Source organism: Centruroides sculpturatus, unplaced genomic scaffold, assembly GCF_000671375.1.
Source record: "Centruroides sculpturatus isolate CEXI.00-Female unplaced genomic scaffold, Cexi_2.0 scaffold52, whole genome shotgun sequence".
In the NCBI taxonomy this organism is placed as follows: domain Eukaryota; kingdom Metazoa; phylum Arthropoda; class Arachnida; order Scorpiones; family Buthidae; genus Centruroides; species Centruroides sculpturatus.
The window spans coordinates 447,700-465,187 of NW_019385745.1; the positions used below are offsets into that span (position 1 = coordinate 447,700).

A 17,488-nucleotide genomic window follows, 5' to 3' on the forward strand; every position below is an offset into this window, starting at 1 on the left:
AAAGGAAAAAGAAGCATGGGACTCTTTCAAGAATGTAGTGCATAAGTTTTTGGGGAATACTAAGGACCTTGACTACAAAACCATTGTACAACACATGCTGACAGCGTATGAAGCTTGAGGATACAAGATGAGCTTAAAAGTTCATTTCTTACACTCCCATATTGACTATTTTCCCGAAAACTTGGGAGCCTACAGTGAAGAACAGGGTGAAAAATTTCACCAGGATGTCCGTGATATCGAGAGACGTTACCAAGGAAAATGGGATGTCAATATGTTAGCTGACTACTGTTGGATGCTCAATCGAGAAACCAGAGAAGGAAATCGGAAACGAGTTCGGAGAAGCATCAAAGAGAAGAAGAAAAGGTGTCGTGATAAAAAGGAGTAGACCTAAAATTGTGTATAAATATCAGAAACAATTTTTTGATTAGTTGTAAGAAAATATAATATATTTAGTTCATTGCAATAAGCAATAGTTTTTATCAAAAATTTGTTTTTATTTTGCAAAAAACTTATACGTGATGGGGTGTTATGGAAGTCATTTTTAGAATTGCCGATCTTTAAAACATATAATTCAGCAAAAATATTTCATGCAGCTGGGACCTGTGTTATTTGTCACTTTTAAGGTTACAAAATCAAGTATACTTGATAATCAATATTAAAGTAACTTTTTAGATGTTATATTATTTAAATTGAATAAAATTTTGTCATGAACTGTTTAGCTAGTTTTTTAATATAACTTATTCTTAACATTACTCACATGATAATTGAATTATTTTGATCATATTTAACTGTGGTAGAAATGATTGTCATCTCTGTGTGTCTCTTATTATGGAAACAATATTTCTTCATAATAATTGAATTAATTTAAATGTCAAACAAACATATATATATAATTATTTATGGTTTTCAAACAAATTTTAACTCTGATAATCAATAAAGCATGTTGATTATGATGATTATAGAAAATACATGAATATGTATGAGCATCTCAAAACCCAAATATTTTATACTAAAGTAGCCAGATTTAGCTTAAATCCAGTAATTGTTTGGTTTCAATATAACTGATAGCTAGATTACTGTGTTTATAACTTAAACTTCTAGGCTAATTTCCATGTTTATACATTTTTATTGCTAGATAGAATCATATGTATGTAATATAACAATTTTTTTACCATTTACATTAATATAGAAAAAATATCCAGAAATAAGAATAACTAACAAATATTTTTGACCATTTTCAATGGTCATAATCAAATTTAGATTACTGTATATACAAATATAGTACATTAATAGGAATCTACAAATTTTAAAAGAGATGAATACAGTTTCAGTGGCAAATATCAAAAAGTCAAAGATTGCTGACATAAGAGTATTGTACATTTTTTTTTTTTTTTGGTCAAATCTGTTACAAGAATAGAACATACTCCTGGAAGGCATTCTTTATTGATGGAGTCTTTAGTGTTCTTAAGTAAGGAGTATATAGAGAGGCTTGTTTTGTATGCATTCTTGATGTTGTTGGCCCTTGCTAGTTGTTTGCAAATCTTAGTGATATGTTGGTTGTATTTTATGACCTTGTAAATGTTTGTCAGTTATTAAATTTTTTTGCTGAATATGTTGGTTATTAGATGTTTAATATTTACATCAGTTTCACAAGAAGTAGTGTTTTTGTATTTACATGAATATAGTTGTAAATGATATTGCATTTATATAAACTTATACCATTTAGATTAAAATATCAAGATTTTTAAAAGATCGTGTAGAGTGTTGTTGTTTATTTTTGTTATTGAGCTATTGATCATTAATATAACAATCAAATCAAATATTTATTGTTGAAAACCACTTTCAAAATCTTTTTGTACCAACAGTTTATTACTTTTCTCACTAACATTTTTGGGATGTTTTTAACATACATCAAGCAATCTTTACTTGGAACATCACAAATTAAATTTTAAAGAAAAGTATAAAATGTGATGTTCTATGTGTAATGTTTGCCTGATGATGATTAAAAATGTCTGAAAAGTTTAGTGAGGAAAATAGTAAACTACCAATGTAAAAAAATTTTGAAAGTTGTTTTTGTCTTCCTCCTCAAGAAATTCCAGTTAGAATACATGATATAGTGTGATTAAAAGTTTGTTTGATTTATTTGTATGTATAATCTTCATGTCAAAAGGTATGATTGACACTAGAGGTTTAAACTCATGTAATCATAAGAAAATTTTCTGAGAATATCTTTCAAACTGAGTACATGTTATTTTATAGCTTTATTGTATAGTAAGTAACATGCTTCAATATTTTTATAATTGTACATGGCATGAAAATAATTTTCTCTAAATTCTATATTAATGTAAATGGTAAAAAGATAGATAGAATCATATGTAATATAACAATCAATAAAAATGTATAATGATGGAAATTAGCCTGAAAGTTTAATTTATAATCTCAGTAATCTAGATATCAGTTATATTGAAACCAAACAATTACTGAATTTAAGCTAAATCTGGCTACTTTAGTATAAAATATTTGGGTTTTGAGATGTTCATACTTATTCATGTATTTAATATAATTATCATAATCAACATGCTTTATTGATTATAGGAGTTAAAATTTGTTTGAAAACCATAAATAATTTCAGTTTGGTTATAAACTGTGGGTAATGAAAAATTAATTAACCGGTTTTTTTATATTAGCATTATTAAATAGAAATCATCTTATTTTATCTTTATATGGTCATGTTCTAAATGTTTTGTTTTTTTTATAAAATTGTTTAAATTTCTTTATTACTATTATCATTATTAAATTGTAAATACTTAACTGTATACCAGATTTTATTTAATCTATAATAAATTTATATAATATTTCTTAATGTTTTCTTACAATTTCAACATTAACAGGTTAAACACAGATGTGTAATTGATTTGATTTTACTATTGTGTATATGTTATGGACAAAGTGATTAATCGGGCATTATGAATAATGACCAAATAGGGTGCGCAGTGTGATAAATATTGATTCATTTATCAAATTGACTGGTCATTATGAATACTGCTATCACCTAGTCGGGCAAAGTGATAATAAGTTGAGGCTTGATCATCTGACATACACTAGCCAATCGGCACTCTGAGTTGCGTGTGCATATCGTGTTTAGTACAGAATTTTAAATTTGATTAAAAAAACCGCCACTTATTTCATTTAGAAATATTTATTTTTTGTAAATTATATCAAATTACTATTAACAATATTAATTAAACTAATATTAATGAAAAGTATTATTAACAATTTTTGGTATAAATTATATAAAAAATTAAATGTTTTTTAGTTATTTATTTGAGCAATTAAGATTTTCATGACATTTGGAATTACATAATGTTTTTTCTTTGTAGCATTTGCATCTATTAGATTTGCAACCAATTTTGCAGCAGCATCGACTATAGCCTTGGCCTCCAGAAATTGATGACATTCTTGCACATTCTCTAAGCGAAATTTCTGTACCCAGTACATCTCCAACCGAAATGAAGTTTTCTTTACAAACAGTAAATTGGTTTCTGGAATATAATAGATTTAATATGCCATGTTTGGTACCCAGTTTGTAAAGGTTTTTATCTTTAATCGCAACAACAACACCTAAAATATTTTTTTCATCACTGCGGGCTCGGTCTACATCTGGTACACGAATCCTTACTGTATCACCAACATTAGTTGCTGTGTATTTGGAATTTGATGTATTAATCATATCTTTTTAAGATTAAACAAAGCCATCTCCCTTGTTTTAGACACACTTCTTATTATTTTTTGTTCTATTTTTGGATCAATTGTTTGGATTGTTTCTTCTTCTTCATTCACCAATTCTGTAATAGTAATAACATCCTGGTTTAGATTTTTTTCATGTGAAGACGATATAGATCTTTATCAGTTATATTGCTATGTAAGGGTGGCATTATCAAATAATCTTTCATAATGTTTTCTTGGACGGTACCTGGACTTTTAGAGTTTGAGCAACTTTGACTTACTTCGTCGATAGTTTTAAAAAGTCTCTCTAGATCCTCTTCCGTATTAACGTTGATCAACGATTTATTGGGTATAAAATTCTTTAGTCCAACTTTTAACTTTGCTCCAAACATGGCCTCATAGGGGCTGCAATTTATACCAGAATGATGCGCTCGATTTTTCATTAGTTGTACAAAACGTAATCCTTCCGACCATAGTATTGTTAGTCTCCAACCAAGGACTAAGCACATTTTCTACGTCTTGATTATATCTTTCTACTGAACCCTGACTTTGTGAATGCTTAGGCTTTCCATGCACCTGTGACTGTTGGGTAGGTACCTCTTTGATACCTTGTCAGAATGACACCATTGTATCCTTAGGTCGATACAGAGACCACAAGTTCGTGCGAGCGGTTACATACGAGGTTTGGACCAGGAATGGAATGAACAGAGAGAATAACAGAAGAAACTGCACTCAAAGTTGCTTTAAACATAAACAACCGTTTATTTATATGAAAGCTACGTTATTTATACATCCAAATTTAAGGTTACAAGTTAATAGCTAAATATAAGTTACGTGAATCGCTAGTTATAATTGAGTTCGAGATTAGTTAACGTGGAGAGAGAGAGCTTACAATAGTGCACGGGCAGGATAAATACATTATATTACTGTTGATCCATTAACAGCAAATAAAGTCCCACAGTTTGGAGTTAAATAGGTGAATTGATATTGTCCAGTTCAGTCGTTGAGGAGAGGTGATGGGTGACAGGAACAGTCTTTTGAAGACGAACTCAGCGACACACACACACACACACACACACACACACACACACACACACACACACACACACACAATTAAATAATAACTTCCACACCGTTACTCATTGTGCCTGTCCTTTTTATACGAAGTTCTCTTTTTGGGCCTTTTCTCAATTTCGTCAGGGATGATGATCTCCTTGGACCAATAAGGTGATGGGTGACACAATCGTGGCACAGAGATGTACTCATCTCAACAAGGAACNAACCCCGAATCTCAAGGTCAAAACGCAGTTTTCCTAAAAATTCTATGGTGATTAATCTGTGTCGTCTTTATCTGGATTAAGCCTGAAGTCTTGCCCGCTAAAATTTGTGTTGTGTCTCGCGTACCGCTCCAGTCGTTGCAGCTCTGTCACCTACCGTCGCTTCTGTGACCAAGCGAACCCATCTCTTCTGCTCTGGGGCTACGACTGATCAGCTTGCACTATTGTAGGACCAGCGATACGCCACTCCTCAGTGCCGAGAGAAAATACTATAGATAAGCCATTTCCAACTACCTCAAATATATAAGCATCTTCCGTTTTAATAAACGATTTTCACTGTAAAATACTTGTCATCTTTGTCTCCTCCGCCACCACCAACGTAAGAATGGGCCCTAGACCATCACCGACACACGATTAACTGATTTTCCCTAAAAGTCGGCAAGCTTACAAATTTTACACAAAAACCCGTTAAGTTCGTTATCCGAATTTTGTTCGTTATCCAAGACAAAATTTTTGCAAAATAATAGTTCGTTAACCAATTTGGTCGTTAACCAGGACGTTCGTTAACCGGGGTTTCACTGTATGAGATTATCCACAAAAAATTATGGTTGTTAAAATAGTATGGTGTAATGCAGAAAATTTTATCATTTGGCTGTAACTAACTCAGACTTGGATATTTTGAGCATAACAAAAAATTTAATCTAATTACAATATTGAATATGATATGTTCATAATGAATGTTTTTGTTCAAGTCAAGTTACAGATATTGGTAAATGAAAAGATTTTAAAATGACTGTTTTAGCAAAATGATAAATGAAGAAAGTGTTTAATATCCAAATTTTGTTTCAGCAGTTTTCATTAAAATAGATTAGAAGGAAAATTAATGTTTGAAATATCATTTCAAACATTAATTCTCCTTCTAAAAGTTTAAAATTATATTGACTAAATGATGAACAAATGTAATGAATGTTTATCATCTGTAGAAATTAATTATCTTTTGTGTATATATAGTTTTTATATAAATACTTATAATATGCAGAGCAATCTTAATTAATCAATTTATTGTATTTGTATTAGTAAGCTTGTTTGAGTGGTTAACCAAAATCATTTTACAAAGTTTTAAAACATCAATATTTATAAAGGTTAAAAATCCCTACTTTTACATCAGCATAGATGTTATAAGCAGCACAATTGACTTCTACACAATCAACATCTCATATATCACTGTGGTCAACTCCTGTTATAATTATTTATTACTTCATTAGAAAGCAGAACTTTATATATCCGATCAACCCGAGTCCCCAATTGAGTCGGATAATCGATGCTCTACTGTATTTTATGATAGGAAATGATATAATAATAAATCAATTTTATTGCAGAATGTTGGTTAATATTATGTGTTAAATAATTATAAATACCGAGAAATGGAGCAAAAATACTTTCACACTTCTCTCCTGTTCTACTTTCATTTCATTATTTTTCCTATTTTTTCAACGTTTTCGATAAACACAAAACAAATTTGTAATAGAAAACAATGATGCAAATTTTTAATGTCGGTTAATATTATGTGTTAAATAATTATAAATACCGAGAAATCGAGCAAAAATACATTCACACTTTTCTCCTGTTCTACTTTCATTATTTTTCCTATTTTTTCAATGTTTTGGATAAAATTAACACTAAAGAAGTTTGTAATAAAACAATGATGTAAATTTTTAATGAAAAAAAAATTAAATTTTTGATTTAAAATTTAAAATGTTAAATTCGTTGTTTAAATTTTAAATGCGTTTAAACATTTACACGTTAACAATTATAACAAAAATTCGTAGTTATTCTCGAGTAAATATTTAATTTTTAAATTTTTTCATATAACTTAATTTACATAAAGATAAGAAGTAAAATTACCTTGAATTTTTTCCAATAATTATTATTCTGTGATGCCTTACGGGAGAATATTCTACGTGAAAACGCCTTTTAGTTATATGTGAGACAACTGGCAAAAAAACTCGAAAATCACGTGGCAAGTCGTTTATCATATACGAACACGCGATTATTACAATTATTCATTGTTTTATCTACTCGGCTATTAGTGGACTAGTGACGTCATTAGCGTTGGTGACATCCATTGCGGAAATTCATGTCACCCCCAAAAATCTCTTTTCGAAATTGATACATACAAAAAAGATTCTGGTCTAAGTTTTTTGTAAATCCAACATCCCGTATATTACCGAATGCAATGGCAATAATAAAAACAAGTAGCAAAATTAAAATGACACAATTAAATTATAATATAATATACAGAGAATACTTTAATTTACTTATTTTTTACATTTGTTATTAAATGATATTTTTAAAACATTTTATTCATCCTTTCTTCATTAATCTTTGATTAACTGTCAGAAATCGACATTTCTATTAGCGCGCGTGGTCTACAATGTTTACTTTATGGTGACAACATACGCCCGGACAATACTGTATGTCACATGGTTTAGTTCTTTATTAAAAGTTCTTTTGAAATTGTCAATACAGTTTAATTCTGTCCTTTATAACTGAATGTAAAAAAAATTAATTATATTTACCTCATTTGGCAGAGTATTTTGTGGCGTGAAATTTAGGAGATTTTGTTACATTTTACTCTAAAAATTTAATATAATATACAATAAAAAGTATGTAACAAGCGACAGAGCAGAACTGGTTTTATCCAGTTGTCACCATTAAAAGAAAGAAAGAAAAACATAATAATAATAAAATAAAACATAGGATAACTAAGTATAATTATAATTGAAAAAAAATTACTTTATTTCGTTTATTTTTCAGGAATTTAATGATAATTAATATTATTATTATTCTTAACACGTTTTATTTAAACATCAGGACATAAATTTTTAATCAGGACAATTTGTAAATTATATGTAACTGATTACATCTAACAAGCACGATTTCCTTGTATTGTCTTTGATAATTGATGTGAAGTATTAGCAATCATCTTCTAGGTGCCTTAGGAAATGTGCTCGTTTTCGAAATATAATAGATCGATTTTGATAAAAATTTGCTATTTTCCGTTTAATATGATGAGGAATCTAAAAATGTAATAAAAAGTGGGTGGTGTGTGAAGTTGTTTTCGAGATACAAACTTGTATCGTAATACGAGCGCAAGCGACAAACCGATATCGAACAAATCGCATGAGTTTATCGCTAGCGTGTATTCTATATGACGTATAATTCAGTTTGTTATCGACAATATAATACTGATGTGTGTCCATGATTTCGTTTTCAAGATACGTTGATATCAAAGTGTCGATGTCCTACATTCTGGCAGAAATTTGCGCGCCTAATGCAATGTATGGAGCAAAAATACAAAGTAAACATTACTCACGCCTAACAGAAAATGAGCGCAAAACTTGAACAAACGATGTTGGAAAATTATATAAACACTATTTGCGTTAGAAAATAATAAATAATAATTAGTAAATAATTATCGTACATTAATTCAGATACTGAATTGGTGTATATATTATCTCATTAAACATTAATCATATATAAATTTACATACAAAATTCCTCTTTATTTCCTTATAGATGTTTACTTTTCTAATGAAAGAAAAACTAGTTTTTCAGTAAAATAATTTATTACTTTCGTGAGAAGAAAAATCAAACGTAATTATTAACTGAAACTCTACCAATACTTTATTCATACGAGGAAATTTCAATTATTCTATTAAATAGATTTCGAACTTTTAACAGGCATGTCACTTAAAAAACCTTTCATTTAGTTTTACAAACCGTTCGTATACAAGTTTAACATCGCAGTGAAAGTCGACATTTAGCGCAGAAGAAATACGACGTCCTTCATCTATTCGAAATAACGCACAAATTGATAAAATAATATAAAAGGCAAGATTTTATTTCGTTATTTACGGTATTTTTCTCGTTTTTCTTGTATTGCTGTTACAATAAACAGGAATCTTCTGAACAGAATTTCTGCTCCATTATAAGCGTTTCGAAAACATGACGCATTAATTTCTGTAGACATTGTCTAGCTGCATATTTTCCAACATATATGAAAATGATCATCGCCTCTCGAAAGAGACACTTCTGAATATTTTGGAAAAAAGAAATTACACTCATATACAGTCATCCCACGCACAGCGCGGCATTTCTAAACACGTTTACGCTCTAACACAGTAATACAATCATACAATTCACCCACAAAACGTTACAATTTTCATCTGCAGAAATGTCAAAAATTGCATTGAATTTATTTTTTGTTGTGTGAATATCATTTTTTTACTGTCAATAATACAGCATTATTTGTAATTACAGCGGATGATCGGTTAACGAACATAATTCGTTCCAAGACTTTGTTCGTTAACCGATTTTCGATTTACCATTGGTTTTTATGAGAATTTGATTTATTCGTTTCGGAGTTTCGAAAAAATAAAAAAAAAATATATACTATTTCATTTTTCGAATGTTTTATTTTTATATTTTTTATTTATTACGTTTATTTATATGTAATAGTAAAAATACATATACAGTATATGCAATCTTGCATTTTTATTAGTCATGTCTTCTCCGTTTATGGGGTTAAAGAATCTCTCCAATGTCGATTTCTTTTCTCTCTTCTTCAAGATTTTTCAGAAGCAATTAATAGCATTGTAATTGTAGATAGACATCCCTAAACCTATTAATCTGAACCTGGTTTGGATGTCATTCTAAGACCGTCGTTCTGACATCATCCCACTTCTTCGAAATATGTTTAATAACAGATATCGACATTAATCTTTTTTTTCAGAAGAAAACATATCTCGTCTTGTTTTTTGGTGTTCTTTATTCGAGAGTTTTTGGCATTCTTCTATCGTCAGATCAGTTTCAGGTTCCATTATGAGCTCTCCATTGTTCTTTATTTCTCAGATGTAATTTTTGTTACTCCTTCAGCTGCTCGAGTCTTCTTGATAATTTAGTATCTATCATAGTAACCAATTGTGTGTATCTTGATAAAGTAAACGTTTTTCAATTTGTTTTCTCTTTATTGATGAGTACATTTAGACTTAGTAACTTATACCTAGATTTTATCTTAACTTATTATACATTATTCGTCTTAATAACTGTATTTTTATGGGATAAGGTGAAACTGTAATAATTTTAAATTCACTTTTAATAAAAGATTCTAAATTAAATAATAATGTATACTTAAAGTTCACTAATTGTCTACACATTTCTTTAGCTTTATGAGTCTCAAGTCTAATTTTAAGGTGTTGATCTTTAATATCATTAGAATTAAGAATTTTTTCTTTTCACCTGATGTAACTTTTTGTTGTGTATATAGTTTTGTGACTTTCTTTTTAAACCATTTCTTTATTTTTTTCTATTGTGTTTTCTGTCAGTTCCATAAATCCATCCGGCAGCACAAGTTCCGATTTTTCTTATCCTTCCATTCGTTCGTAACTTGATCTGTCTTATCTTCTTTAGTTAAAGTTACGTTATTTTTCTTTTAATATGTTTTTAATGTTATACAATTTTTAGATTACTTTTTCATTATTTACCAATTATTATCATCTCACCTTTTTTTTTAGGATTTTTGTCTAATTTTTCAATATCTGCTTTTATTTGATGTTTTATACTATTGTGAACCGCCGGGGAGGTTGGAGGTCTCCCTTTCCTGCGACATGTCGTTAAACCTGCTCACTGTCAAGATGGCTTAAATGTTTCTTCTTCCCTATCCCGCGGTAACGGGATTTAATTGTTAGGATCGAGTGGAGGAGGGAGGAGGGCCGTCGGTAAGGTGACAGGCGATATACGAGTAAACTCAGGTCACCAATTTAACAAGGAAACAACGATTTATTAGCTATCTACATAGACGGTACAATAATTATTATCGAGGGAAATTTCTGAGTCCCTAAACCGCGAAGGGCCGAGAGAGAGTTCACAAAAATTTGTTCCATACCTCTTTATGTCTTTAAATATTCTTGAGGAAAAAGGTTATGATATCCAACGGGTTACGAACTGGTAGGATAAGGATAATAGTTTCTCAGGACACAATATATCAATAGGATACAATATTCGAGAAAATTGTAGTTGGCGGCTTATGAACGACTCCCCCGAGAGAGGGAAGCAAGCGGCTTTTATAGTTTCGTCGTGGGAGAATGATCATGTGACTAATTGTTGTGAGGTAAAAGGTACTCGGATGAGTCAAAGTTGTTCCCGGGACCATGCTAACTATCAACTTTGGAGTTGGAATGGGGGATTATTTTCGAAATGGACGGATGTTTACTTTAAACGAAAGGGGAGACTGGAATTTTTCCCTTTTTTAAGTTAGGTTTTAGTTAGAATTTAAAGGAAAATTTAATTGGGGGTTTAGAAAAATGCGGGATATTAATCGGAAAATTCGGTAAAAATTCCGGATTTCACACTATTTTACCATCTTGTTTTATTTTAAATTGATTTACTGCTTTATCAATTTCGGATACTACATTAATTTGTTTGACATTAAATGGCTTATTGTATTCTAGTCATAATTTCAATATATTAGTTAATAGTTTTGATATTTTTAGAGTTGTCTTATCTACTCTTCACTGACTTTCCCACACTCGTTTTTCACTTAATGTGGAGTATCTGAATAATTGTTGTAACTTCTGATCTTTTCTTCTCTTGTATTGCCAGACCATGATTTCTTTTACTGAACGTGTATTTCCTTGTAATCTCCGTATCTGTTGATTCAACAGGAGCATTTGTTCAACAGCTGTCTTTCGTTTTCTCAAATGTCTCGTCTATGTAAAATTACTGAAATATATTTTGGCAGGCTTAACTTCGTTGTAAACTCCTTTTTAAAAAAACATTTAAAATATTGTATATAATCATATACTGCTTAAAGTGGGGGATGACTTCCTAGACGACAAAGCACTAAGTAAAACAACGTTAAACGAGGTCAATTTAACACAGATTAAATAGGGAAAGAGAAACACGCGACTAAAAATAAACAAATTTTACTATTTTTATTTATTTTTATATTAATTTGCATGATAATTTATGTTAAATAACTCATAAACATATGCACAAAGTAATGTTAAGTTCGTTTTTTGTGATGAAGGTCGTGGATTTTCTGAAATTCTTGTATTTTTGCGATAAAGTCGTGTAGTCTCATTTGTCGCTTTTTTTTTCTTTCCTTAAGCAAATGTGCGTAGCAGAAGATTGCATTCAAAACACCTCGTTTCGCTTTTGCACTGCTTTCAAAATCTGGATCATTCGCTACAATTTGAATCAACGATTTCGGTTNCCTGTATGTTAAATAACTCATAAACATATGCACAAAGTAATGTTAAGTTCGTTTTTTGTGATGAAGGTCGTGGATTTTCTGAAATTCTTGTATTTTTGCGATAAAGTCGTGTAGTCTCATTTGTCGCTTTTTTTTTCTTTCCTTAAGCAAATGTGCGTAGCAGAAGATTGCATTCAAAACACCTCGTTTCGCTTTTGCACTGCTTTCAAAATCTGGATCATTCGCTACAATTTGAATCAACGATTTCGGTTATCGTTACCAAACTTTTAGTAATGAAATCTGTCGCAAGTTCTATAGCTTTTTCGGTTTTAAAATCACTATTCTCCAGTTCTACATGAATTCCTTGTTCTGTTCTATACGAAGTTCTCTTTTTGGGCCTTTCCCCAATTTCGTCAGGGATGACGATCTCCTTGGACCAATGAGGTGATGGGTGACACAATCGTAACACAAAGATGTACTCATCTCAACAAGGAACCCAACTCGTGGGAATCGAAGGTTAACCAGATTTTATGTTTCCCTTATCTCTTTTAATTTTATATAACTCGTTCCGTCTCAATAAAGTTGCATTTAAAGTTTAATTAAAATTTGGGAAAATTTTAAAGTTTATAACACAAAATTTCTGACCCTCACACACCATTTTTAACTCGGACCATATATTACACGTTTCTTTGATGATATTATTGGCGAATTCTCTGCTGTTATCGCTTTGTAGAATACTTTGTGCATCGAAAATTGTAAAAAATGTCTAAAAGAACATGTGATACTTCTTCAGCCCTTTTGGTTTTTAATGGTTGTAGTTGAACAAATTTAGTTAGATGGTCTTGATACACGAGTATAAATTTATATTCCTCATCTGCTTGTGACTGCATATCTGTAAGATTGACCGGACATCTCAAGTTCATTTTATTACATAAAATTGGTTTAACTACTAAGCCTTTCTTAGGAACTATTCTTTTTTTTCTGACAGATTTCATACAAGTCCAAATAAATTATGATCATCTCCCTTGTAATATTTTTATATTTTGTACTTTATTCTTTTTCCATTCGGTTTCTACCGCCATGTCTAATAGCAGTATGTGCATCGTGCAATATCTGAAATATTTCTTCCCTGTGAACATAATATTTAATCACATTACCTTCTTTTACAGGCATAATTAATTTGTCTAAATTTCTGATAGATACAACGTCATATCTACGTAAACGCTGATATTCTTCTGGTAACTTAGAAGTAACTTTCACAAATCACACCTAAATTCAAAATTTCCAGCAAATAAACATCAAAAAAAGATCTGTGAATATTGAAATGTGATTTGAAAATGAAAGGTGTGATTTGTGAATATTACAGTTTCAGTTTTTGGTGAGTGTATTTAGAAGTAACTTTCATTTTTGACTCTTTCACTTTTTGTATCATTGACAAATATGCTGATTTTGTAAAAATTTGATTGTTGTCACTAGGGTTTCTCATTTCCCGGTCTTTTGCTTGTCCCGGGATTCCGGGATAAAAGTGAACTGTTTCCCGGGATAGAATTAATTATTTTTAAGGTATACAAAATATCTTGAAATCAAATGATATAATTATTTTCCATTTTTTAAAGTAATTTTAAAGTTCTGTAACCTCCAAAATCATATTAATAATGCTGTGTAAGGTCTATAGGCCTATAATAAAAATTACCTTTAAATAACGTAGAAATTTTCACAAATAGAAAAAAATTAATTAAAGTTTGCTGGAAACTGCATACAACAACAACAAAAAAAATGTTTTGAATTGAGTTAAAAATTAAAAAAATGAACTTCTAATTTAGAAGGTAATTTTCGTTTTTTAAATAAAATATAATACAAAATATTGCAAACTTTTATAAGATTTTAAAAAGCAAAGATGGTCAATACTCCGATAACTCACTCTAATTCTTATTTTAGTAATGAAAAGTCTTGCCACCGAGAATGCCCTTTCCGATTCAATTGATGTGATTGGAATAGTGTTTAATGCATTTAAGAGAAGACAGATATTATGTGTTTTTTCACCTGTAGCCTGGAAGATTTCGAGTTCGTTTTCGAGATTGTAGTACTTCTTTCGCTCTCTAGTATTCTTGATTTGTCTACCTTGGCTGCTTTAATAGCGGCATCAAGCTTAGAGCTCGATAATTCGGCAATTCATTTGGCTTTAATAATCAGGTTTATGAAGAAAAACTTCATACTTGCAGACTTTGTACTCGTTTGTATCCTTGCCCAATTTGCACAATCTGGCGTCAGGCATTTATTGAAGCTACTGGGCATGGTTAAAACTCAAGACAGCGTAAGCACAATTATTCCAGATATTACAGGTTCCGACAAGTAAAGAATTTTTATAGTCCTGCCACAAATAAGCTATATATTGATTATTGACCATTTGTGACATGCTATAACGAGCAAAAATTTAAAAAAAACTAATAGGTAGGTTTAAAATTAATAAATACAAATGTATTCTGACAGTGAATGAGTTAATTATGCTTTCTATTTGCAAAATTCCTCAACCTTAACACAAAATAAGAAAAAAAGTGAATTTTTAAGAAATTTGCGGGATTTCCCGGGATAAGAAAAATTTCCCGGGATATTTCCCGGGTTAAAAAAACAACCGGGATTCCAGAATCCCGTTTGATAAACCCTAGTTGTCACCTTTTTCTGCTATTAACTTGTGTAATCGGTTGTTGAAGTGATTATTCATACTTAATGATTCCTCCATGATTATTACTTTTGTCAAAGAAGAAAGATTAACTACTGGTCACATAAATTTAAAATTTGGTACTAAATGCAATATGCATGAGCAAGTAAGATGTAAGTTCTGATTTGCTAACGTATGTCGGATGATCATTCCTCAACGTATTATCATCACTTTTGCCCGACTAGGTGGTAGCAGTATTCATAATGGCCGGTCAATTTGATAAATTATTGAAATTTATTACAATGCCCGATTTTGTTGGTCATTATTCATAATGCCCGTATTAATCACTTTGTTCATAACATATATATTCAATAATGACAATTATCTGACAACATTAAGATTTGTCATTTTGCTATTAATTTATTTTACTTTTATATCATTTTTAAATCATAAAATATACATAAGTATACTTTAAAAAATATTTTCAGGTGCTGTGACTTATCGTGTAGTACAAGTAGCACATCAACCTGAAGTAACCACTGAAGCTACTCAAGTTGTATCATCTGCAGGTGCTGCTTTAGTTGGTCAACAGGTTGCACAGGCTATTATTACAAATCCTTTTACTGCAACTAATGGAAATGGAGGGCCTGGTGGAGAAGGTAATCTTTTTTAAATTGAATAGTTCTCAGAAATTCAGAATCAAAAATACAAATAAATGATTTGTTTAATAATAATTTGATTTAGTTCAAAAATTACTATTTCAAAAAATTTTTAAGAATATGTAATAGTGTATTATGAATCAAATATTATAATTATTGAAGAAAATCATTTGTAAATTTTAAAATAAATGATTGAATGAGTGATGCTTTTTAGACAATAAATAATTCAAGCTTTTTCATTGATTCTCATTTTAGCATTGTAAATAATATACATCTATTAAAATAAAGCATTATTTGAAAGTAACTAGTTTCATTAAATCTTTTGCTGTTTGCAATATTAACTCTGTTATTAAAATCAAATGAAAGCAAAGTACAAGCAGATACAGTAATTTCATAATTATATTTTAATTTTATTTTTTCCATCTGTTATAATAAAGTATGACCATCCAGCAAAAAACGACTTATAGATTGTTACATTTTTGAACTCAGGACACCTTGAAACATCGAGAAATGCAAAAATGTTTGGGAGGGTAATTTCTGTATGTATGATTGTGGGTGTATGAGTGGCATGATTTTGTTCATCCTTTTTGAAGCTTAATAACTCCTGTGCTTTCTATTGAAAATTTCTGAAATTTTGCAGGGATTTTTGTTTATTAGTGGGATTGATGCTATTAAATTTTGGTGGTTAAAGGTCGAGAGGGGATTGGGGGATATTATAGGGTCATATGTATCTCCATTAGGGTTAGACTTAATGACAATTTTACTCATTATTAGCATTTACAATTTTTTATAAAACTTGTCTCTACCCTCAAAATTAAGCTTTTTGCCATTTTATAATAGTTAGAAAAATAAAAAGATTTTTAATGAAATATGATAAAAGATGGTGCCACAAATTTTAAATGTTGCCGGGAAAGTTGAGCAAACTGTTGCTAGTTTGTAGTTTAGAATTGCAGAAAGATTTAGAATTTAATAACAGATTTATTTTAATAACTTTTGAATTCTAAGCTACATCAGGTAACACTGCATTTTATCTAATGTGCATTAGATTAATATATTTACAATTGCTTTTAACAAGATTTTTTTTATGAAGGTTTGACCAGTTTATAATTAATGCCATTGAAACAAAAATTTTAACTTACGTAATATCATAAGAGCATATTAAAAGAATATTTCCAAGCTAGTATAAAAAATAACAATCTCTAGAATTTAAAAAGAGTATCAATCAGTTTTATTGTTAATTTTATGATTTGTTTGTTTTATAAACAATGTAGTTTGTAGTTCTGGAATAATTATGAATTAATATAAACCTGTATATATTTATGAAACATTTTTTTTACTCTCGCTTTTTTAAACAAATGTATTTTGTATAAAATAAAATTAATTTAAGTAAAGTATTCTAGTTTGTCATAAAAATAAATACAATAGAATCCTAGTAACTTGATTTAATGTGGATTGAGAAGTCAACAAGTTACTGAAAATCAAGAGTTTTGCAGACTTTGGATTGGATTATTCATAACTCATAATATATTACTACAAATTAATCTATTAAAAATCTTTTAACACCTTCAACATGAATGAAAATTTACAGTACATTCAAATAATAAATGATTACTGTGCTACAAAGGATACAAAAATTTATTTTCATATTTCAAACAATTATAATACTTTTTAATATACATATATGAATTTGCACATATCAATACATATGTGTTAATTATGTACCAATACTGACTATTTCTATTTGTAGTTATATTTTAATTTAAAAAATATTGGCTATTCAATGGCTACTGTAGAGTTAGTGATGTTTGCATGGTGGCATTTTGCGGGTGGAACTTTGGAAAAGGGGGTTATATAATAATAATCTTATAATTTTTGTTAACATATGGAATAGATGCTGTTATCAAGTGTCACAA

At 29.7% G+C, this 17,488-nt stretch overlaps 1 protein-coding gene across 5 annotated transcripts in view; it reads left to right on the forward strand.

The window, feature by feature from the left end:
- LOC111641721 (upstream stimulatory factor 2-like) overlaps positions 1-17,488 on the forward strand; it is a 109,346-nt gene that overhangs the window by 46,930 nt on the left and 44,928 nt on the right. For all 5 annotated transcript variants that reach the window (XM_023387930.1, XM_023387932.1, XM_023387928.1 and 2 more), the window contains exon 3: positions 15,405-15,575. In XM_023387930.1, coding sequence (XP_023243698.1) covers positions 15,405-15,575 — 171 coding nt within the window. The remainder of the gene's footprint in view (positions 1-15,404; positions 15,576-17,488) is intronic.